The sequence below is a fragment of the Cervus elaphus genome, chromosome 10, assembly GCF_910594005.1.
Source record: "Cervus elaphus chromosome 10, mCerEla1.1, whole genome shotgun sequence".
NCBI classification, from domain to species: domain Eukaryota; kingdom Metazoa; phylum Chordata; class Mammalia; order Artiodactyla; family Cervidae; genus Cervus; species Cervus elaphus.
Window position 1 is genome coordinate 53,077,698 of NC_057824.1, and position 23,428 is coordinate 53,101,125.

At 49.5% G+C, this 23,428-nt stretch overlaps 1 protein-coding gene across 7 annotated transcripts in view; it reads right to left on the reverse strand.

Moving 5' to 3' along the window:
• Positions 1–23,428, reverse strand: part of SDK1 (sidekick cell adhesion molecule 1) — a 740,828-nt gene that overhangs the window by 118,969 nt on the left and 598,431 nt on the right. For all 7 annotated transcript variants that reach the window (XM_043915387.1, XM_043915391.1, XM_043915392.1 and 4 more), the window contains 2 exons: positions 2,867–2,982; positions 564–756 (listed from right to left, as the gene is read on the reverse strand). In XM_043915387.1, coding sequence (XP_043771322.1) covers positions 564–756; positions 2,867–2,982 — 309 coding nt within the window. The remainder of the gene's footprint in view (positions 1–563; positions 757–2,866; positions 2,983–23,428) is intronic.

Here is a 23,428-nt window from a genome sequence, read left to right on the forward strand (position 1 = left end):
CTTCTTCAGGCCCTCTGCTGCCTCGACGTGAGCGGGTCCCGACTGAGCCCCACGTCCCAACCCTGGGCCTGCCTTCACATTCCGGTTGCAGTCGTCACCACCTACCCGTCACCCGAGCCAAAGTTTGCGGAGTCCTCCTGGAGAACCCCTTCTACCCACCCCCACCCCCCGGGTCTCACCAGCCCCCGGTTCTTTGTGACACGTCTCCAGGTCTCCGCCAGCGCGAGCCCCGCGTCTGGGATACAGGCTGTCATGATAATCCGCCTTCTCCCCAGACTGCATCACCTTTGCCTCTAGTCCGTCACCACGAAACCTCCAGACGGAGCTTTGAAACCACTTGAGCCACAGCCCCGCGGGAAGTCCTTCCGTGGTCCTGAGTGCCTAGACGGCTCCGTCTACGAGTCTTAACTGAGCCGTCGAGACGCCTCTGGCCAGCTCCCAGCTTATTTCTCTTGGCTCACCCACACCCCATAGACCACACGAAGCTAAGCTGGGCATGACAGCGGCCCCAACCTCTTTGATGACTGAGGGGTCTTGATGAGACCCTTGGAGAGGGCACTCACTGTCTTCATGCGTCCATATGAGCTGTGGCGTGCTCGGCGGCCCGTCCCCGGGGGTGGTGAAGCACAGAACTGACGTGAAGTAAGCGGTAAACTTCTTCAGGTTGGTGATGTACCCATGGTGGACTCCGTGGAAATCTGGAGCGATGGTGACGACAGTGACAGCTTCAGGGACATCGTCCGGCCAAGCCAGAAGCTGGGATGGAATGGGGTTGAAAAGGAGATTTAATTTCATGATTTCACCTCAAGTCCGCACCAAAATTTTATTTTGCGATAATATGTCTTTGAAGAAGGCACAGTCATTCTAAAATCTCACTGAAAAACATTGATTTTAAAAGATATCTCACAGACTACTTGAGTACAAATATGTATATTTACGGGCTTCCCAGGCGGCACAGTGGTAAAGACTCCGCCTGCCAATGCAGGAGATGTGACTTTGATCCCTGGGTCGGGAAGATCCCCCGGAGAAGCAGAGGACAATGCACTCCAGTATTCTTGCCTGGAGAGTTCCATGGACAGAAGAGCCTGGCGAGCTGCAGTCCACGGGGTCACAAAGCGTTGGACAGAACTGAGCAACTGGGCACATGTATGTTTCTATATGCATTTCATACACGTGTATATAAAAAACTACTCTAACTCACATTGGGAAAAAAGACACTTCTCAAACTTTCAACTTCACTTACACATGCTACAGAACATATATATATTTAATATTAAGAAGTAAAGATGACATTACCTGTTATCTGAATGGATCTGTACAATGAAACATCAATACAAATATTTTTTCTGGATGGGCATGTACTCTGACTCAAAAAGAAGTCCTCAGTTCAATGGAAAGAAAGAAAGAAAGTGAAGTTGCTCAGTCGTGTCTGACTCTTTGCGACCCCATGGACTGTAACCTACCAGGCTCCTCTGTCCATGGGATTTCCCAGGCAAGAATACTGGGGTGGGTTGCCATTTCCTTCTCTGGGGATCTTCCTGACCCAGGGATCGAACCTGAGTCTCCTGCAGATTCTTTACCACCTGAGTCACCAGAAATAGAGTATAAATACACATTCCCAAGGAACTCATTTTAATGTTTTGGCCACATTATGTATGAGTGTGACTTTTAATTCCTCTGACACCAAACACTTCTAGGGCTAGCTAGGTCTGAAAATGGACACACCACAGGACAAGGAGCGTGTTTATGTAGAAGAGAAAGCTGACAACCAAGCCACTGAATGAATGCCCCGGTCTTGCCAGTAAGATCTTCACTGATCAATATGATTTCAAAACTTCTGACTGTAGCTACCTCTGGGAGAAAAGAAAAGACAGGACAAATTTCCAACTATGCCTATCTTTCTAGTGAAAAACAAGTGTTTTAGTAAGCTGACTCCAAATCGGGAGCCGGGGGGCGGGGGGCGGAAATGAACTGTGTTCTGAGGAAATAACACTCTCTGAATCTGAAATCATCAAGTTTTTAAGCAAACTAGGTGGAACCCTTGGGCTGAGCTGCTACTGCAGAAGATGTGTGAATACACCACACTGCAGGGAAAATGGAGGCGGGCTCCCCGCCCCAACCAGGAGATGCCTATCCAGAAAGAAAGGAGAGCGGTGCCTCTGGAAACTGCATGCAGACGCCGCCCTGAAGGTCAGAGGCTGCAGCTCAGACGCGGCACAGGGCAGGCAGGAGCGCGTCGCGTCTCCGTTCAGCCCAGGGAGGGGCCCCGGTCAGCGGGTCTGGCTCCACACACGGAACTCGTCCTGCAGCAGAGGGGGCACCTCCTCGTCGTTACTCGGTAGGAGCCTCACTCAGGTGCGCGCTCTGCGCTCCTCGGAGAGGCCCCCCTTCCGGGAGGAAGCGGTCCGTGCGTGTGCTGATTCCAGTCTGCCAGGACGGGTCTCCCGCCGGTCATTTTAAATGGACAGCCGTTCTCATAACGTTGCTCAGTCCTAACTGAACCATCCTTTTTTGTTTTTTTTTGGCTGTGCCATGCGGCTTGCGGGATCTTAGTACCCCACCCAGGGATTGAACCTGCACCCGTGGCAGTGAAAGCGCAGAGTGCTAACCACTGGACCACTGGGGAATTCCCATGAACCATCCTGCGGACAACCAGTCATTAGAGTTTATGAGTCAGTGTGGCTGATGATAAGACCGTGGACGAAAGGAGACCCCGCCCAGGGCAACATTATCTGTAACTGGACGCCGTGGGTTCCTGATGAAACGAGGTGCGGGGGGCCCCCTCCCGATCATAAGACCGTGACGAGGGGTGAGGGGTGAGGTGAGGGCTGGGGCGGCCCCTCACTGGCTGTGGCCCCAGGCGTACCTTGTATCCCTGGTTGATGCCGTTGATGAACTGCTGAGGCGGAGGGTTCCACAGGAACTGGATGGTCGTGGAGTTCACGGCTTCCACCTGCACGTTCTGCGGGGGTGCAGTCGGCACTGCTCCAGGGAGGCGGGGGCAGCAGGACGCCGGCAGGAGGTGGAGGGGGGAGGGGAGAGAAGAGACCCTGAGCTGCCGCTCACGACTCACCCGCATGCTCGGCGCTGCGAACCCGGAGGGTGTTGCGCGGTTTTGGCAGCTAATCATGATGTTACAACAAGAAAGAGCTGGGCTACCCCTCACTTTCCGTTGGAGAATTCTTAAAGGCACAGGCAGAAGAGTGGACCAGGTCATCTCAACCCATGGGTGAACCTTTCCCAGGGGTCTCAAGATAGACAGCAAACAGAAACTTTCTCTGATTTTTTTTCAGTTAGCCAGCATTTGAGATCAAGGCAAGGTTTGATCTAGGCCTCTGCATCCCCTGTTATATATCATTCTGTTTTCAAGCCCAGTTATCCTTTATAGATTAAAAAAATCCCTTTTCACATGTACTGACTTGTCCATTCAGAGGCTAAATTTCTCTTTGTCTGCCATAGAAACCACCATTAAAAAAATTTCCACTTTCCATTTCTTTTATTGAAGAGCTATTGAGCCCAATTACGTGCCTGCCCAGAGGCCTCCAAGGAAGTCACATTCCTGGGGAGCCGCTCACTTTCAACTTGCGTTGTCACAGGCAGCTCCCTCTCGTGCACACACAGGCGGAGCCTCTGCTCCAGGCGCCAGCGGAAGGCTTCAGACCAGGAGGCACCACACAACGGCTGGGACAAAGCGCAGGCCTTCCAGGGCGGAAAGGCCTTGAGAAAAGCGTTCACATCGGGGAAAGTGGAGTCCGCAAAGGCATGCGGTGATGAGAAACCTGGTGAGTGGTGAGAGGATAACGAGCGTGGCTGGACATGGGTGCTGGGGGAGAAGGGGGCTCAGAAAGCGGACGGGTCCCTGTGGGGACGGCCCCGGATGCTGGATGCAGAGGTGGAGAGCGTACACGGAGGGCAGGGGGAAATCAGCGGGCTTCTGGAAATGGCAGAGACGGGACCCGGCCGCCCTCTGAAGGACGGCCTCTGCAGAGGGGGCAGGCCTGCTGGCTGTGCCGTCCAACTTTCTGCAGGACACATGGGAAGATCCTGGTTCTTTAGGAACTTGTTTCAAAGGAAAGACAGCGAATCCCAGAGGATCCTTTGGCTCCAGGAGCAGAAAAAGAGACACGCGTCTCTTGGCACAGAACACGTGAGGACTCAGCATGGTCCTGTTGAAAATCACTGCAGCTTTCATTACGCTCTTCTTCAAAATCTCATGTCATCCGGCAGAGATGAGAAAGACTCACCTCCTCCCAGCCCTCCACTCCAGACTCCAAGTCGCCCATCCGCTCCCGTCTTCTTTGGCTGCGCTGTCGCTGGTCCCTCCCTCCATACAACACCAGGAAGACTGTCCTCCTCACTTCCCACTCAGCACCAGCCTGAAGTTGTGGACTGAAAACGGCCACAGGCATTACTGCGCCGAGGGTGTAGGCCGCTGGGAAGCACACCCATCAAACATGAGGAAAAGCTGAACAAATGATAAAGTCTTACCCTTTTGTGAGCCCACAGGGTCACTGTGTCTGAAATATGAGAAAAGAGGGACCCCCCCCCCTTTTTAAAATAGCTTAAAAGTAAAAGAATGGGAAAAAATACTTGAAAACACTAATTAAAATAAATCTGCTGTCATTACATTAATATCAAAGTAAATATCCTACCAAGCAATAAGACTGATGATAAAGAAGCACGTGACATGACGATGATGTGATCTGTCCATCAAGACAACCCAACCGTCCTGAATGTGGACGCAACAGAGCTTCCAAGTACAGAAGGCAAAACTGACAAAACTACTGCGATAGGTGGAGACTTCAACACTCCATCAAAAAACAAAAAACAAATAAAGGCAGACAAGGCACATCAGGAAGGATCTTCAAGGCCAGACAACACCACACAGAATCTGATCCACAGGATATTTACTTAGAAATCTACCCAAGAGCAACAGACTATACACTCTTTTCAAGCACATGTGGAACTTAACCGAGATGGACATATTTGAAATATATTATGTCATACAAAACAAATCTAAACAAGTGAAAAATAACTGAAATCACAAAAAGTGTCTTTTATGACTCAACAGAATTAAACTTGAAATTAACAACAGAAAGATATGTGGAGAGTCCCTAAAAACTTGTAGATTAAGGAACATGCTTCAAAGTAACCCACAAGTTAAAGATGAAATCACCTGGAAAATTAGAAAGCATTTTTAGTTTAATAAAAGGGAAAAACACAACATACCAAAATTTGGGGATTCAAAAGTGCTGGATCATCGAAAAAGCAAGAGTTCCAGAAAAACATCTACTTCTGCTTTACTGACTATGCCAAAGCCTTTGACTGTGTGGATCACAACAAAATGTGGAAAATTCTTCAAGAGATGGGAATACCAGAACACCTGACCTGCCTCCTGAGAAATCTGTATGCAGGTTAAGAAGCAACAGTTAGAACTGGACATGGAAGAACAGACTGGTTCCAAATCAGGAAAGGAGTACATCAAGGCTGTTTATTGTCACCCTGCTTATTTACCTTATATGCAGAGTACATCATGCAAAAATGGCGGGCTGCATGAAGCACAAGCTGGAATCAAGATTGCCCGGAGAACTATCAATAACCTCAGATATGCAGATGACACTACCCTTATGGCAGAAAGCGAAGAAGAACTAAAGAGCCTCTTGATGAAAGTGAAAGAGGAGAGTGAAAAAGTTAGCTTAAAAACTCAACATTCAAAATAGTAAGATCATGGCATCTGGTCCCATCACTTCATGGCAAATAAATGGGGAAACAATGGAAACAGTAAGAGATTTTATATTTTTGGGCTCCAAAATCACTGAAGATGGTGATTGCAGCAATGAAATTAAAAGATGCTTGCTCCTTGGAAGAAAAGCTATGACCAACCTAGACAACATATTGAAAAGCAGAGACATTACTTTGCCTACAAAGGTCTGTCTAGTCAAAGCTATGGTTTTTCCAGTAGTCATGTATGGATGTGAGAGTTGGACTATAAAGCAAGCTGAGCACCGGAGAACTACCGAGGCGAAGGTACGGGTGGCAGCGAGGGGTCAATCCCCACCGGGCGTGGGGTTGGCGCTGAGACGGTCGGAGGTGGTTGGGGCCGGGTGGGAGGAGATCAGCGCGCACACACGAGGAGGGTTGAGTCGCCGCCGCCGCCGTCTACGTCGTCGTCTCCGCTGTCGCCGTCGCGAGTGCGGAGTCGGGACTTGAGCTGCCCCCGCGACGACGCCGGGAATTGTGCCGCTAGCCCCCGGCCCTTCTGCCTTGCCGCTTTCCTAGGTCAGCGAGGCCTGCTCCTCCCCAGCCCGTCGCCCCCGCCTCCATTTCCCGCCCTCTCTTCACCACACACACGCCCCCCCCCGCCCCACCCCCCGATCATGGATCCCGGCAGTGGTGGCGGCGGCGGCGGCGGCGGCGGGAGCAGCAGCAGCAGCGACTCGGCGCCCGACTGCTGGGACCAGGCGGACATGGAAGCCCCCGGGCCGGGCCCGTGCGGCGGCGCCGGCGGCCCCTTGGCGGCGGCGGCGGCCGAGGCCCAGCGTGAGCACCTCAGCGCGGCCTTCAGCCGGCAACTCAACGTCAACGCCAAGCCCTTCGTGCCCAACGTCCACGCCGCCGAGTTCGTGCCGTCCTTCCTGCGGGGCCCGGCTCAGTCGCCGGCATCCCCAGCTGGCGCCGCCGCCAACAACCACGGAGCCGGCAGCGGCGCGGGAGGCCCTTCGGGTAAAGGACCGGGACGCGGATCAGCCCCCGGGACGGGAGGAAGCCGTGCTGCGAGGGCTGGGGCAGCTGGCCTGGGGGCCGGAGCCCACCTGGGACGGGGCCCGGGGTGGGGTCGGGGGCGCGCCTCGCCCGGCGGGGGACGCCTCGCCCGGCGGGGGACGCGTGGCCGTGGGGCCGGGAGGCACGTGGGGCGCTGACAGCGGCGCCGGCTGTCCTGGGTGGGGCGACCCGGGGCCGGGGAGGCGGCCTGCGTGGGGCGACCCGCGGGGCGGGGTGCTGGGAGCAGGGTGCGGGGCGCACCGGTGGGGCCTGGGGTCGCCTCTCACCGCCCCCCGCAGGGGCGCAGTTCCCCGCTGGGAAGTGGGAACCGTATGGGACGGAGAGGGGGTCAGTGCCACGAGGCCTAGAAGCCAGGACAGATGGAGCCAGGAGTCGGCCGGATGGGCGTTGAGAGCGCTGAGGAGTTGGGGCGGACGAAAGCTCGCGTTTTCCCTTCACCTTGGGCCTAGGCGAGAGAGCTTCCCCCGCTGCAATGCCTGTTATCGAAAGTGTAATTACGTTTTAAATGTCCACGGACCCGAACAGTCCCGAAGGAATCCCAGGATGCATTGCAGCCCTGACACCGGGCCGAAACTGTTGGCTGTCAATAGATCCTTAGCATTTTGTAAGGTTGTGAAGTTACCAGAGTGTCCCAAAGTTAGAGCTCTTCACTTAACATTCAGTTGTGTAGGAAATGACGTTGATCTGTGTGCCCTTTTTAAAGTGGGCCTTGGATTCTTCCCCTTAGTTGATGACACGTTTAGAATTTTTATTGCGTTAAAAATCGTTTGTCTCATTCAGGGTGCTTGGTGTAAGTCATTCTCTGTGTTCTTCTGTCAGGAGTTAGTCTGTTCAGACACCTGAGCATTTGTTAAAACTTCTTAGCTGTCATATGCAGTTTTGACCATGGCTAGTCGAGTGACTTTCTGTGACTCCAAGTTAAGTCTTCAAAAATCTCCCTGTACTTAGGGGATGCTTAAGTGATAGCATGCTTTCAGGTACTGATTTTGTAGGAATGTAAAAAAAAAAAAAAAAAAAAGAAAGCTGAGCACCAAAGGATTGATAGTTTTGTACTATGGTTTCGGAGAAGACTCTTGAGAGTCCCTTAGACTGCAAGGAGATCCAACCAGTCCATCCTAAAGGACATCAGTCCTGAATATTCATTGGAAAGGACTGATACTGAAGCTGAAGTTCCAATACTTTGACCATCTGATGTGAAGAACTGACTCATTGGAAAAGACCCTGATGCTGGGAAAGATTGAAGGCAGGAAGACAAGGGGACAACAGAGGATGAGATGGTTGGATGGCATCACTGACTCAATGGACATGAGTTTGAGAAAGCTCCGGGAGTTGGTGATGGACAGGGAAGCCTGGCGTGCTGTAGTCCATGGGACTGCAAAGAATCGGACACGACTGAGCAACTGAACTGAACTGAATAAACACCCTTTAGATGTTTATATTAGAATCTAAACTTCAAGAACCTACAAGAGAAAATTTAAAAAGAAGTAAAATAGTGAAGAAAAAGAGCAGAAATCAATGAAATAAAAATTAACAATAATAGAAAAAAAAAACAATGAATCCAAAAGCTGTTCTTTTAAAAATCAATAAACTTCTAGCCAGACTGATAAAAAATAAATAGAAATTGCAAATTACCAACATCACCAATAACAGGAGACACCTCTATAAACTCTACTGATGCTAAAAGAATAAAAGGACATTTTGAGTATCTTCATGCTCATTAAGTCAACAACTTAGATGAAATGAACAAATGTCTTTAAAGAAACACACTTCCAATCTACTCAAGAAGAACTCTATGACCTGAGTAGTCAAATAGCTATCAAATATTTGAATAGAAAATTAAACACTTCCAAAAATGAAAACTATTAAGCATATAATCTTCAATGGTTAATTTTACTAAGCATTTGAAGAAGGAAATAAAAGACCTTCTAAAGCATTAAGCTGACATCAAAATCAGAAAAAGGTGAACATAAAAAGAAAGAAAAGTAAACTACAGGCCTGAGAACATAGATGCAAAAATCCTTAATAAAATACTAGAAAAATCAAATTAAGAAATACGTAAAAATCACAATTTATCCTAATTCAAGTAGGGTTTATCTTACAAACATAAGGCTGGTTCAACATCTGAATATTCATCAGGGTAATTTGCCATTATCAATAGAGTTTAGAAAACATGATCATCTTAATCAATTTAGAAAACTTGTTTGACAAAATTGAACCTCCAATAGTGACTAAAGGAAAAGTGAAATTGAAAGTTGCTCAGTCGTGTCCAACTCTTTGCGAACCCATGGACTCCATGGAATTCTCCAGGTCAGAGTACTGGAGTGGGGAGTCTTTCCCTTCTCCAGGGGATCTTCCCAACCTAGGGATTGAAGCCAGGTTTCCCGCATTGTAGGCAGATTCTTTACCAGCTGAGCCATAAGGGAAGCCCAAGAATCTGGAGTTGGTAGCCTATCCCTTCTCCAGTGGATCTTCCTGACCCAGGAATCAAACCAGGGTCTCCTGCATTGCAGGTGGATTCTTCACCAACTGAGCTATCAGATTAAAGGGAAAAAACCAACAACAACTACAACTCTCAAAGTAGGAATTAAAAGGAACTTACTAAACTTGCTAAGCCACTTCAGTCTTGTCTGACTCTTTGCGACCCCCTGGACTGTAGCCCTCCAGACTCCTTTGTTCATGCGATTCTCCAGGCAAGAATACTAGGTGGGTCACCATGCCTTCCTCCAGGGGATCTTCCCAACCTAGGGATCGAACCTGCATCTCTTAATGTTGCCTGCATTGGCAGGTGGGTTCTTTACCACTAACGCCACCTGGGAAGCCCAACTTGCTAACAGGCATCTGTAAAACACCTACAACTAACATTTTATTTAAGATGAAAGACTGAATGCCTTCCCCTAAGATGAGGAACAGAGCAAAGGTGTCTTTCTTACTGTTCCTATTCTGGAAGGCCAAGCTGGTGCAGTAATGCAGGAGAAAGAGACCAAGGGCATACAGATTGAAAAGGAAAACAAAGCCAAAAAACGCTCTCTATTCACTGACAATATTACTGTCCGTGTAGAAAATTCCTGCATTTACTTAGAACCGAGATTAGCAAGATCACAGGATACAAGATCAAAATATTTTGAAACACAAGCAATGGAGAACTGGAAACTGAAATTAAGAATTCAGTTACATGGCAGTTAAAACATGAAATAGATATAAATTTAACAAACTATAGGCAAGATCTGTATGCTGAAAAATGATGAAAGAAATAGAAAACTCTTGAGAGTCCCTTGAACAGCAAGGAGATCAAACCAGTCAATAAGGGAAATCAACTCTGAATATTCATCGGAAGGACTAGCGCTGAAGCTGAAGCTCCAATATTTTGGCCACATGATGTGAAGAGCTGACTCGTTGGAAAAGACCCTGATGCTGGGAAAGACTGAGGGCGGGAGGAGAAGGGGATGACAGAGGATGAGATGGCATCACCGACTCAATGGACATGAGTTTGAGTAAACTGGGAGCCAGTGAAGGACAGAGGAGGCTGGCGTGCTGCAGTCCATGGAGTTGCAAAGAGCTGGACACAGCGGGGTGACCGGACAACAGCAGCAGCAAACTGGAAACATCTCCAAAGCCCTTCAGCTGCTGGAGAGGAAACCACCCTGGCCTGTCCACGGATGGCCCGCTGCTCACAGCGAAAGGGCAGGAGCCGCTCGTTCCTGCCAACAACTTGGACAGCCTTAGTGCCAGACGCGGGGAAGGGCCAGACTCAACCGGCTACATGGCAAGCTGGGTTTTCCCATTTTTATGATTCCTGTAAAAGGGGAAGTTGGAGGAGAGGAAGCAACCGCACCAAAGGCTGGGGGTGGGGGCTGCTCTCAAGGTAAGCAAGTTATACCCCAGTAAACCTGACTTTAAAAAGGCTGCAGATCCTTGATGCCTTTTCTCACGTAGAGGTGCTGTTTGAGGCACTTCAATGCAGACTCTGTGATTGTTCTGACCAAGAGAATATGACCCAGGCCTTAATAAACTAGCAGCTTCCACGCCTTATCTCTAGAACCGTCCTTTCTGCGAGTCCTGAGAGGAGAAAGGAGTCTGCTGTCCCTGTGGCCACCGTGCTGGAGCGGCTGGGCGTGGTGCCTGGGGGGCAGCCCCAGGGTGCCTGGCCTGACGGCCTCCTGGTCAAGGCACCCACACTCGAGGGAACCCCTCTCCCCTCTCCTGACCCTCAGCCGCCAGCCCAAGGTACTGCCTCTCCAGATCCCACTCCCAGCCCGTAAAACCACGAGATACGGTACAGCGGTGCTGCCTGCAAGCTCCAGGTTTATTCTTCGGCAATGGGTTGCCCGGACAATTTCCCCCGTGTAAGAGAGGACGGAAGGGGGTGGGAGGGGAAATAAGGAGGGAAAAGGGACAAAAGAATATGAAGAGCGGAAAAAAAAAAAAAAAAAAGAATATGAAGAGCGGTTGGGAAAGAACTGAAAACGGCCGTGACTCCTCGGAGAGCTCACGTCCTCATTCTTTGCAGGCTTAGTTCTGGGATTTCCTTTCCAATTACCGACTCTGAAGTTCCATAAAACTTTCCAGTCAAATGTGTATATATATATTCTCTAAAGCAAGACCACACCGATCGAACACCTTAAGAAAACGGCATTTTGCATAAACTAAATGAGCAATGACTTCGCTTTGCGTCACATAACAGCCACGCTGAGAGGCCCTCTCCCCGAGGTCAGCGCCTCCCCGCCTTCCCCGCCCCGGGGCCCAGACACCAGGCGTCCCGGCCTGGCTGACCCAGCTCAGAAGGCAAGCTCCCTCCTCCTCCCGTCAAAGCTCACAATTCTCCTCAGCTCTCTTCTGATCTCGGATCCTTCAGCATCTCTTTCTCCTAATTACTGTCATCAGAAGTGACTCACAAATTTGTGGACAATGGGATTAAAAATTCCCTCAAGTGAGAAAAAGACCTACAGCCCGTAAATCCTTCTTGACAGAGCTTCAAATAAAGAAGCTGCTATGGTGGAAAGGTCTTAATTACGGAGGAGGGTTATGTAACCCCAGCCTTCCGGGAAAGGCAGGGCTCGGCCCCTGAGGAGCCGCTGCTCTGCAGGACAGTGGAGGCCCACGCATCCAGAGCTGGGCTGGGCCTGCGACCCTCCTGGGAAGCTGTGAGGCCTCCAGGGGCATTCTCTCCCCAGATAATTAGCACCTGAAGTGCCTTTCTTTCCAGGCCGTGAGGAGGCCTGGTGAAGTGACAGGGATTATGCTTTTCTGTGATTTTCACTGCTCAAAAAAAAAAAAAAATCAATTTTCACCAGATAATTCCCCCCAGACCCCAGTGAGGACACACGACCTAGATTCCCTGGACACTGCCTCAGTTATCACAGTCAGGGACAAGGAGCCCTGTGGGGAAGCCCCCAACTCTCCGGGGCACCTAGCAGCCAGCTTTTGTGAATGGAGAACCGCACGAGTGGCTTTAGACCCAGAAGTCCTCTTCCTCCGGGAAACGTTTGCAAGTTGTAGATAACACAAAGGCCTTTTCCGGTTCCTGAGGATGGATTTCTTGGAGTGGCCAGTAGAGGGCGGAGTGGGGGTACAGCGGTCCTGTCAGGGGGCCGCCACTGGGGTCTCCCCAGGCCGGGAGATGCTGTCAGCTTTTCATTGCAGTAAACCATTTTTTATGGCCACTCAAAAACATACGACTGTTGAAATTACATTTGAAAACTATACGTGTGCATTACATACATTGTTGAAGTGTGTGTGCCTAGTCATATCCAGCTCTTTGTGAACCCATGGACTGCAGCCCACCAGGCTCCTCTGTCTATGGAATTTTCCAGGCAATAGTGGAGTGGGTTGCCACTTCCTCCTCCAGGGGATCTTCCTGACCCAGGGATCGACCCGGCATCTCTTTCGGCTCTTGCGTTGGCAGGTGGATTTTTTTTTTTTTTTTTTTACCACTGAGTCACATGAGTATTTAAAAATAATAACCCACATGACTAAATCAACTCATTAGAAAGAACTACAGGATTTGACAGCTTCAAATAAATTATTTTTTAAAATATTCTGGATAAGATAGTATATAACTATTACGAATTTTCCAAAATTTTAATCCTTAATTAAATAAAAAGGAAAACATCAATATTGCTTACTGCATGTTTCTTATTTTTTTCTGATTTTTTCAACCTGATTTATTTGAAAATTTTAAGAATGTGTTCAATCACAACTTTTTGAAAAGCTGATTTCTGAAGTTACTACATACATACAGTCCGCTTTGTTATTCTTTATATTTAAACATGTGTTGCTGCGTTCAGCCGCCAAGTCATGTCCAACTCTTTGCAACCCCACACACTGCAGCAAGCCAGGCTTCCCTGTCCCTCACCATCTCCCCGAGTTTGCCCAAGTGCATGACCATTGAATCCGTCAGGCCATTCAACCACCTTATCCTCTGTTGCCCTCTTCTTTGACTCAATCTTTCCCAGCATCAGGGTCTTTTCCAACGAGTCAGCTCTTTGCATCAGGTGGCCAAAGTACTGGAGCTTTAGCTTCAGCATCGGTCCTTCCAAAGAATATTCAGTGTTGATTTCCTTTAAGATTGACTGGTTTGATCTCCTGGCTTTCTGAGGGACTCTCAAGAGTCTTCTCCAACACCAGAGTTGGAAAGCATCAATTCTTCAGTGCTCTGCCTCTTTATCATCCAGCTCTCACACCTGTACATGACTACTGGAAAGACCAAAGCCTTGACGAGATGGACCTTTGTCGGCAGTGACGTCTCTGCTTTCTAACACACTGTCTGGGTTTGCCATAGCTTTCCTTATCAGATGAATCTAACAAAATCCAAGACTCTATGGTCCCACCTGCTTTTCACTTTGTGAAAGAAATGGGATCAGAACCCCACTTTGACAAAATAATTCTTCAGAGGGATTAAAGCTGGTGCCGTGCATCAGTGCTCACCAACCTGCGATGGAAGTGACCTTGATTTAATGATCTGGACTGGGTTTGTCACTGTGTCACCTCACGTGCCATCCATTTATCTTCTAACAGTATTATTCATAAACGGAACTTTCCTGTTTTAATTTCAAGGTGAAGTCTACCAGCTGTCCGAGAGTTTTTGTAAGAGTTTGTGAACAAAGTGTTATTATTATCATTGCTGTTAATGTTTTTAGTGAATGGGTCTCACTTTGAAGGTCTGTTGAAGGAAAAGCTATTGGCACCAAAAACGGCCATTAACTGCCACTCTTTAGCGCCTGACTGGACTCCACAGAGAACTCCCCAGACCATCTACAGTAACACGTACGAGTGACATACCATCAGTTTTATGATTCTAAAGGAATCAGTGTTTGAACTCTAAAGAAAAATTATTAAAACGGGCAGCAGTATCTGTGTAGATATATACAAATGCCCATTATTTTAAAATACTTGTTGTGAGAAATATTTGATCAGATTCCAAATCCAGTCACATTATCACAAAAACTGTTTGACATTACATGTTTGTAATGTCAAAATGAAAGGAAGAACTGTTAACCCAGGGAAATATTGCCCCCTTAAAGTATAACTTAAAGAGGGCGAATTGTCTCCATTCTGGTTAACAGTAAGACAGAAGTTTCTCTTCACTGGGGAAAAAAGCGATAAATAATCTTCAGCACTCACGACCACCTACTTGTGCAAATGGCTTTCTTGTTAATGGTTACTTTCAAATCCTTGAAGAGGTTATCATTAGAAGTCTTGATGGTATCTGAACGGCACCTTCTGAAGAATAAAACCACAGATTGAATACGTTGTGTTCACCCATTGAGGTCAAGTTTCTCACTCAAAATTTTGAGATTTTGATTGGAAAGTTTTATACAAATTCAGCATGTAAAAGTTCCCCTAGCATTCTCCAAAGTTGATCAATGTGGCTCTGAAAACACACACTGTTACGAATCCACGGACTGAAATGTATTTGGGACACTTCGATTCATTGCAGTTATTATTATTGATTTTCACATTATCCCATCTTTAATGAGTGGGAGCCTCTTCAAAGTGGCTCAGGGGTCTTCCTGACAAGCTCTCACTGGGGCTTGATAAGCTTCTTCACTTTTTGGAATTATATATTATATTAGCTTATATGATATACCGCCTGCTCCTGACCTGGAATCTCCCATTCAGCCAAGAAAGCCTGTTTATTTGGGGGTTACTGGGAAACTCTGGGCTACTAGGGTGGTTCTCATTTCCAGGCCTTTTTACAAGAAATTCTTTTTTCCTTTGAGGATAAAATCATCATACTTCCAATTCCAATTTAGGGTTTCAACTTTGCTAAAAATCTCAGTTCCCAGTGACAGCCACATAGTACTTACTTGCTTTATCTCACAGCACTCACACAATCGTGCCTTAAAAACACCGAATCCAGCACATCCATTCCCATGGCCGCTGAAAGCTGCAGATCCTGTTTCCTCCAGTTTTTGATTTTGGTTCTGTGCTAGGGATGGGCAGTCAGACCATCACGTTTCAAAGCTACTTGAAATAATTACTTTCTATTTGGCTAAGTTCACCAACTCAACATAAGCTATGTTCATTTGTCTCATATTGCCTTCAGGTTTTTAGAATTTCTGTTATAAATGTTTTAAAATAACCTAGTTTTATGAACAGATGAGGGTTTTCCAGGTGGCACAGTCGTAAAGAATCCACCTGCCAATGCAGGTGATGTGGGTTTGATCCTTGGGTCGGGAGGATCCCCTGGAGTAGATCACGGCACCCCACTCCAGTATTCTTGTCTGGGAAATCCCATGGACAGAGAAGCCTGGAGGGCTACAGTCCGTGGGGTTGCAAAAGAGTTGGACACGGCTGAGCACGCATGCACACATGAATGGATGAAGTATATTTACATGGCTTCAGAGTCAAGGAGAAGCCTAACTTCTGTCTCTGTACCTCCTTCTCCTGTGGGTATAGTTCCAGCCCCCCACAGTCCTGGGGTTCACCAGCTTGTCCTTAAAGGAGTCCACTCACCACTGCTGACAGGCGGCCACTCGGCGGCCAGTAGGGCTTCCTGGACCCCTTCCTTCTCTGCAGTCCCCGGGTGCCCAGCCGAACACTGTAAAGGGACCTGCCTTTCCTCTCACAGCCGCTGCCTGTCCATGCCTGTCTGTCTCCTTGCCCACAGAGCCACTGGACCATCTGAGAATCACAAATCTAGCCAGCTGGGCTTGGCTCCCAGGGGCCAAGTAAACACCCTGCTGCCCCCGTTTCCTGCATGACGGGATGGACAGAGCTGCCCGTGCTGGGCCCCCTCTCTGCGGGGCCCCCGAGTCCTCACCAGCCCTCACGGAGAGGCAGCTGGAGCTGGCCTCCAGGCTCCAGGGGCAGTCAGCCCAAACAGGATTCCATGGCACTGGGCCTGCCCTGATTGGGAAACGTGTCACTGACAAGACTGGTCCCAGCTCTCCCTGGATCTGTGCTCAACTCACCTCCCAACGCTCTTTATGGCAACAATCGGCACATCCTGTCCCTCCTCCGCTGTCACATGGCTGGTCGTGTGTCTGGAAGAGCAGCGTCTGGCTTTTATGTTTCAGCCTGATTTCAGCCATCAATCTAACACCCAAGTTTATTTTTATTTCTGATTCGGGGACAGAACATCTGAATGGCTCTCTCAGCTGTGACACCTGCAGGTTTGACGGGCATGTCTCCACCCCCTCCGAGTCCCTGACAGAAGTGCTGAGTAAGAAAAGCCGCGAAGGGTGACGGGTTCTGCAGCTGGAGTCACCTTCACACTGGTGGTCCTTCAAGTGAACGACACTCTCTGGGCAAAGCTGAGTCCTCGGGGTCCGCCCAATGACTTTATCACCCAATCCACGGTTCTCCATCTCAGCCACAAGGGTGCTGATTGAGAGAACTGATAAGTAAATGAAGCAATGAGTGGAAATCAAGCCACAGAATGAACATAACATTTGAACCTATCAACTTGGCAACCCTCCCCCAGGAGGAAATGAGGTTGGTAGAAGGTGGCCTGTTCTGAGTGACCCAAGGTGACTCCGAGTCACAGTTTTCCACCTTTTCTTCCAGGAATGTCTACTGCTTTTCACAGCCCACAGAATTTGAGACTTTGTCGGGTCAGCACTTCTGAGCCAGTCTCTGCAGCTGGAAAGAGAGACACCGGTTGGGCTCACGTTTGCTATTTCACTCAAGTACTCAAACAACATCATGCAGATTATGCAAAGCTGATCTGCAGGACCCCCGAGTAAATTCTAGACTATCATTACAATCCATCTTCTCTGCAATCTATGTAAACAGCGGAAATCGGTTTAAAATAACAGTTAATCAGAAGAAACGTGCACGGGCCATGGAGCTGCCTGATGTTTGGGGGATTCACAACATGTCAAATAAAATTAATGAAGTGACACCGTGAAACGCCAGCAGGGAGATTCACAAGGTCTCCTGGGCCAGGTGGGCGTGAGCGTCCAGGCCTCCGTGGGGGAAAGTGACTGACGTCTGCCTCCTTCTTCTCACCCCATATCAGCTGGAGGAATCCAACCTAAAGATGCTAATGGCCCACTGACAATGCTGTCAAATCAGCTGAATTTAGTGCAGAGTGAGATGACAGTGCATCGCTCAACATACATTTCTGTAAGCTAACATGCTCGTGTGTATCTACTTGAGATACCGTAGCGACTTTATCTGTTTCAAACCATGAAACCTCAGTGTCCCGCACGATGCGGCTCATCTCTCACTGCCCTCAAGGCAAGGTCAGTCTTCTGGTTGTGAGCAGCCTGGCACGTGAACACTCATGGCCTCCCTCGCCTAGAAAAACGTCTCTTCACCTCTGCTCATCCTCTGTTCTCTGGGGATGGAGCTGCTGGCGGGATGGCTGGTCCCAGCAGTGTCCACGCCATGGAAGGACGCCCGACTCCTTACATCTCCACCACAACCACGCACTCTGATTCTCCTTATCCTGAACGTGTATGATCTCAGGTATTGGGAACTGAAGAGTCCACCCAGAATTCACGGGCGTCTCCGTCTCCAGGTGAGCCTACACCACTACCTGCCTTTCAGAGAGGGGAGAAGCAGCTCACGACGTGGAGGAACCACGGGCTACAACTCTGCTGTGTGGACAGATATATTCCATCTGCATGCTGGGCCGTGTCATTAAATCCGGGGAGCTGAGGGCTACGGCTGAGTTCTTGTGCCATGACAGTGCTCGTGGTTTTGATGCACCTGCACGTCCTCCCGGCATTAAACAGTCCTGACACTTTGTGGGCATAACGGATCTTGCACAGAGAAGCTCAAGAACCCTTTTTTAAGTGTCCTGCGTAAGAAAATACCTTAACACTGAAAAAGTTTTGTGTATCCCTTTCCAAACTTGTTTTCCCCAATTCTTTATGCACCAGGCACTGAGGGGAAAGCCTTCGGGACCAGTCTGCAGGCTGGGGAGGCGCAAGGCCAGCAGGCCCTGGGATCTTCTAAGACAAGGAGAAGACCGTGGGAGAGAAGGCTGGGCGTCGTGCTGAACACGGACACTCACTGGCCCACTGGTGGAAACTGAAATAGAAACGGCAGGCGTTCGCCATAATCAGACATCTATTTATGCTTCATTGATTGACGTGTCAGGCACCGTGCTTGGGTTTGGGGGTATAGATGTAAATAAGATCGATCAGATGCAGCCCCTTCCTTCAAAACTTTCCCAGGCTTGTAGGGAAGCCCAGTATAAGCCTCACAAAACAGCGCGCTGGTCACAGTGTTGGCGCTCCCCAGGTGGCATCAGTGGTGAAGAACCCGGCTGCCAGTGCAGGAGACACGAGAGACCGGGGTCGGTCCCTGGGTCGGGAAGACCCCCTGGAGGGGAAGATGCCCGGCATTCTTGCCTGGAGAATCCCATGGACAGAGGAGGCTGGTGGGCTGCATGGGGTCACAGAGTCGGGCACGACTGAAGTGACTTGGCACGCGGGCACGGTCGTCTAAGATGGGTGTGATTGTTCCCCTGTGTGTTTCAGTGGCAGCTGAAGGGCAAGTCTTCTCTCCCACAAGGCCGTCTGCAGACACGGGTGTTGGACTCCACCTGCCTCCAGCCCCCGAATCTCGGCTTTGTGCCCAGGCTGGCCCGGCTCGGTGCCCACTCAGAACCACCCCTGTTGGGTGTTTCATTATAGTATCTCCCTTGGGTACCCGGCTTCAACCTTGACCCTGACGTGAACTACAGGCCAGCTGAACCAAACACCCTGTATTGCTTGAATTCAGTGTTTTTTCAAACTGCAGGCCACTACTGCATTAGCAGCAGACCAGAAACTCAGCTTAGTGATCGCAGCCTGCATTTGTTAAAGAAGGGAAGAATGAGACAGAATGGAATAGAGCAGAAAATGTTAAAAACTGTCATACACCGTCAGGGTAGTTATTGTTCTCTGAACCTTTCGTTTCAGTTGTGTGTGTGAGTGTGTGAGTCTGTCCTGGGTTTCCATGTAAAATAGACTTATTGTGCCTATTTTTCATCCTGGTAAAAAAATAGCCACAAGCTATTGCAAACCCACTTAAGAACTGGAAATCTGGAAGCAATTTTTGCCCATGTTTATATGCACAATGAGAAGGAAAAGCGTAAATTTGAGCACTTCCCAGCATTTTCAACCTGTGTGACCTTTGGAAAGCTGGTTACGTCTCTGAACTTCTATCCTTTTCTCTGTAAAACAGGGACCATGGTGCCTCTCTCACACGACGGCGGGGGGATGGCCGCAAAAGGCAATGAACGTAAATGGACAGTACATAGGACAGTGGAAACTGGCGTACAGTGGTTCCCCCCGAAGAATTCTATTCCTATCCTTTCCTGAAAGGTCTCAAAGACCAAGTTAGGCCCGTACCTAAAGGAACACCCCGCATCACTTTGTTCACTTCCTATCGGGTGTTTCAGGTGATGCTAGGAGAATCTGCACATTAGCCTGTCTGTGGGCACAGCCTGACGTCTAGAAAGTCATCAGGACTGAGAAACGAATCTTTTCGTGCCGTGTCATTTACGCTACATTGAGAATTTCCCAAGAGGAGATGGAATGGCGCTTGCAGAGTGCTCATTTATAATCCTTACTTTAGAAAATCCTGCGAAGCCCAAGTGAACATTTAGGGGCTTTTACTAATGTTTTAGAAACCTGGGTAACCAAATGTTTTTTCCCATTTCTCTCTAAATATGGAATAGTTCTCTTTCATTAGAAGGTAATGTTCTGAAACCAGAATAAATCATTACAGCACAAAAATACCTGTTACAAGAAGAAAAATGATAAAGAAATAAAACCAGAAAAAATTAAAATCTTGGCATGCTCAAGAATGATGATTTATAGTATAATTTGTCTTTGAACCCTTTATAGAAAAACCAGCATTTGCATCTTAATGGACCCATTTAAGGAAGGAATTCTTGCCTGGAGAATTCCATGGACAGAGGAGCCTGGCAGGGCAGAGTCCATGGGGTCGTGAAAGAGTTGGACATGACTGAGTGACTAACACTTCAGGAAGGGATGAAGCTTGCTAACCGCACTGGCTTGGGGCTTCCCAGGTGGCTCAGTGGTAAAGAATCTGCCTGCCAATGCAGGAGACACAGGAGATGCGAGTTCCATCCCTGCGTCAGGAGGATCCCATGGGTAGAAGAGTCTGGTGCAGGCTTACCGTCCATGGGGGCGCAAAGAGTTGGACATGAGTGAGTGACTGAACACACCTCAAATATCTGCTTGGTCTGCTTTGGCTCCTTACGACTTGAACACCTGGGAATTATCTAACACAAACTTGCTCACCTCCTAGTTTCTCATATGCCCCACCTGCCATGATCTTGCCCATCAATCCCACTTAATAGACATTGTTATCAGGGCCTCATGACCTTCTCTTCCCTGCAGGAAGTTTTCAATGTGAGAGATTAACCTACACATGGGCTTTCTTGCTGGCTCAGTGGTAAAGAACCCACCTGCAAAGCAGGAAACACAGGAGATGTGGGTTCAATCCCTGGGTTGGGAAGATCCCCTGGAGGAGGAAATGGCAACCCACCGCAGTAATCTTGCCTGGAGAATCCCATGGACAGAGGAGCCTGGTGGGCTACAGTCCATGAGGTCGTAAGAGAGTCAGACACGGACGCAGGTGAGCATGAACACGAGCAGCACACACACGGAGCAGCGAGACTCAAAACAGCTCTGACCACGTGAACTCGGGAACCAAGCTGTCACATTTCCACCGGGGTCAGCCCAAGTGGAAGGGAAGACAAGTTCACCCCAGAAGTTCCTCCCGAACCCTTCCAGAAATCAACATGCTTTTGGTTTCAAGAGGAAAAAGCCAGAGAGTCTAAGTTCCGCATAACTAAACACCCAGCATAATTATGAGCATTTTTCCTACTGCCAATGTCTACTTCAGCAACTTTCTAATCATCCAGTAAGGGAGGAAAGCACTGTAGTCATCTGAGGCAATCAGTGGTTCCAAGTCGATGCTGACGCGGTGTTCGGCTCCACAATCAGTTTCTGTTAAAAACTGTTCTGCTAACGGTGAGAGACAGGTGAAGCAGTCACGTGACTGCACGGTTCTCAGGGGAGCCTCGGAGTGGCTGGGGTCGCACACAGTGTCGGGACGTGGACCGGAACAGATGCTTTAATTGCATCTCAGCAATAAACGGGGCTGAGGAGAAACCTGGGGGGTGGCAGGTGGACGGAGGTTCTCCGCACTTCCGGGGACAGTTCACTGGGCTCAGAGGTATGACCCCCTTATCGTACGTCAGGAGCCCCCTTGAGGAAAGCCCCTCTGAGACCGAGGCCGCGTGCTCTGGGGGCCGGGCAGCGGCTCTCCCACCCACATTCCTGCCCGCGTGTGCCCTCGCCGGGCCGACGCCTCGCTGTTCACACGTCCTCTTTGCGGGTGACCGCCTGACACGCACACGCCCCCCGACGGCAATGGGAGCCCCTTGAGGTCTCCCGGCATTCTGACGCCGTTTCAAGAGGAGCCTTTTACTGAAGTCGAGATAAACGACTCGTGTCCCAATGGCTCCAGTCTACCACGCGGCTGACGGGAAGGAAAAGGAGGCCGGCTGGACGGCAGCTCGGCTCTCCCCTTTGCCCCTGCTCCTCCACGGTCTCCTGACCGGCCCCAGAATCGTGAGTACACACATTCCAATAATTTCCTAAATTAGGCTGACAAATAACTAATCTTACGCGTAAGTCACCCCTCCCTATCCCTGTAATACACCAGCACTTTAATTACTCCCTTTTCAGCTTCAGGGGCCAGTTCAGCCCCCCAGGCCTTCTCAGCGACGGCTGCGAACAGCCCTGGGACACACAGCGGGCTGCCGGAGCAGAGCGGCCGAGCCCCGGGGGGAGGCCGAGGGGTCTGGGGAGCTGTGGGCCTGCGGTGAATGGTGACTCCAGTCTGGGTGGTTATGAGGACCAGCAGGCGCTCTGCCCGCAGCCGCTGTGCCTACAGTCTCACCGCTTTATACCTAGAAACCGTACATCCTCCGGGCGAGTGCTCAGGAGGAGTCGCCGGACAGAGTCGGGCAGACACGGCCAGGTGCCCTCTGCTTGCCCTCCCCTCTTCCTTCCTTAATAACGGACGGAAATGTGCCCAGCTGAGGGACCCTTTCCAGGCTCTCTGGCACAGAGACAGTCCATGAGTTGTAAGCACGAGTCTGTGGCAGATGAGACTTCTAAGAAAGTTCCTGAAAAGTGGGCATGCTTGATTATTTGGCCACAAGGCAGACCCTGTGCCTTCCTCCTTCTAGAATGTGGATGTGATAGCCGGCATCACAGTAGTCAGTTTGCAACCACGAGGCAGGTGCTGCAGATGGCAAAGCAAAAAAGGAGTGACCATAAAGCTGCCACTATGACTCCACAGAACCCACTGCCCACTCTTTCGGTGTCAGAAAGATGAAAACACATCCCCACTTCATTTACGTTACTGTTCCTTTGGGTCTGTTTCTGGCAGCCGGACTCCATTCTGAACCAGTTCAGCAGCTACACTTACTTCCCTGGGGCTGCTGTCCCAGGAAAGCCCCTCTGCAGGGGTGCCTTCCCAGTGACGGCAAGCTCCTGGGAGCGCCCTGGCTGCAAAGCCTCTAGAGCATGTCAGTTACGCCGAGTGTGTGGGTGAACGGGACTGCCTTCCTGAGAACGAGGCCGGATTCTGTTCTCCTTCTCGGTCTTGTTTAACAAATGTGAGTCTTCACTTGCGGCCGAGGCTGAAGCCCCCAGGCTTGACCATGAGACAGGAGTCCCCTCCACTCTCAGTGACCTGGCCTGTTGCATGACCCCAAGCACATAGGAGGCACTCACATCAATTTCTCAACATGTGTCCTTGATTTTACTAAATAGCAAAGAAATTGACCCCAAAATTTCTTTTTGTACAACTACGAAGATGGAGACATTCAAATACCACAGTCCGTACTGGTCGTTGTCAGGGCGGACGGAGGAATACAGACAGCAACGCGGGTGTGTGTCACAGCCCAGCAGTTAACAGTCTTTTCACCCACACTGCTTCCTTTTCTCTTCACAGCTGCCCTTAAAGCAGTCAGGGTGGGTGGAGATGTCAGAACTTTACAAATGCAAAAAAAAAAAAAGAAACAAAAACCAGAGGCAGAGAAGAGCTAAGATGTTTCTTAAAGGCAGGTAAGTGGTACTGATAAGTAGTAAGAGTCAGGCTTTATGGACTCTGGACCAGGGCCGGCTCTGGGGCTGCGCAGGCAGAAAGGTGTGCGTGTCTG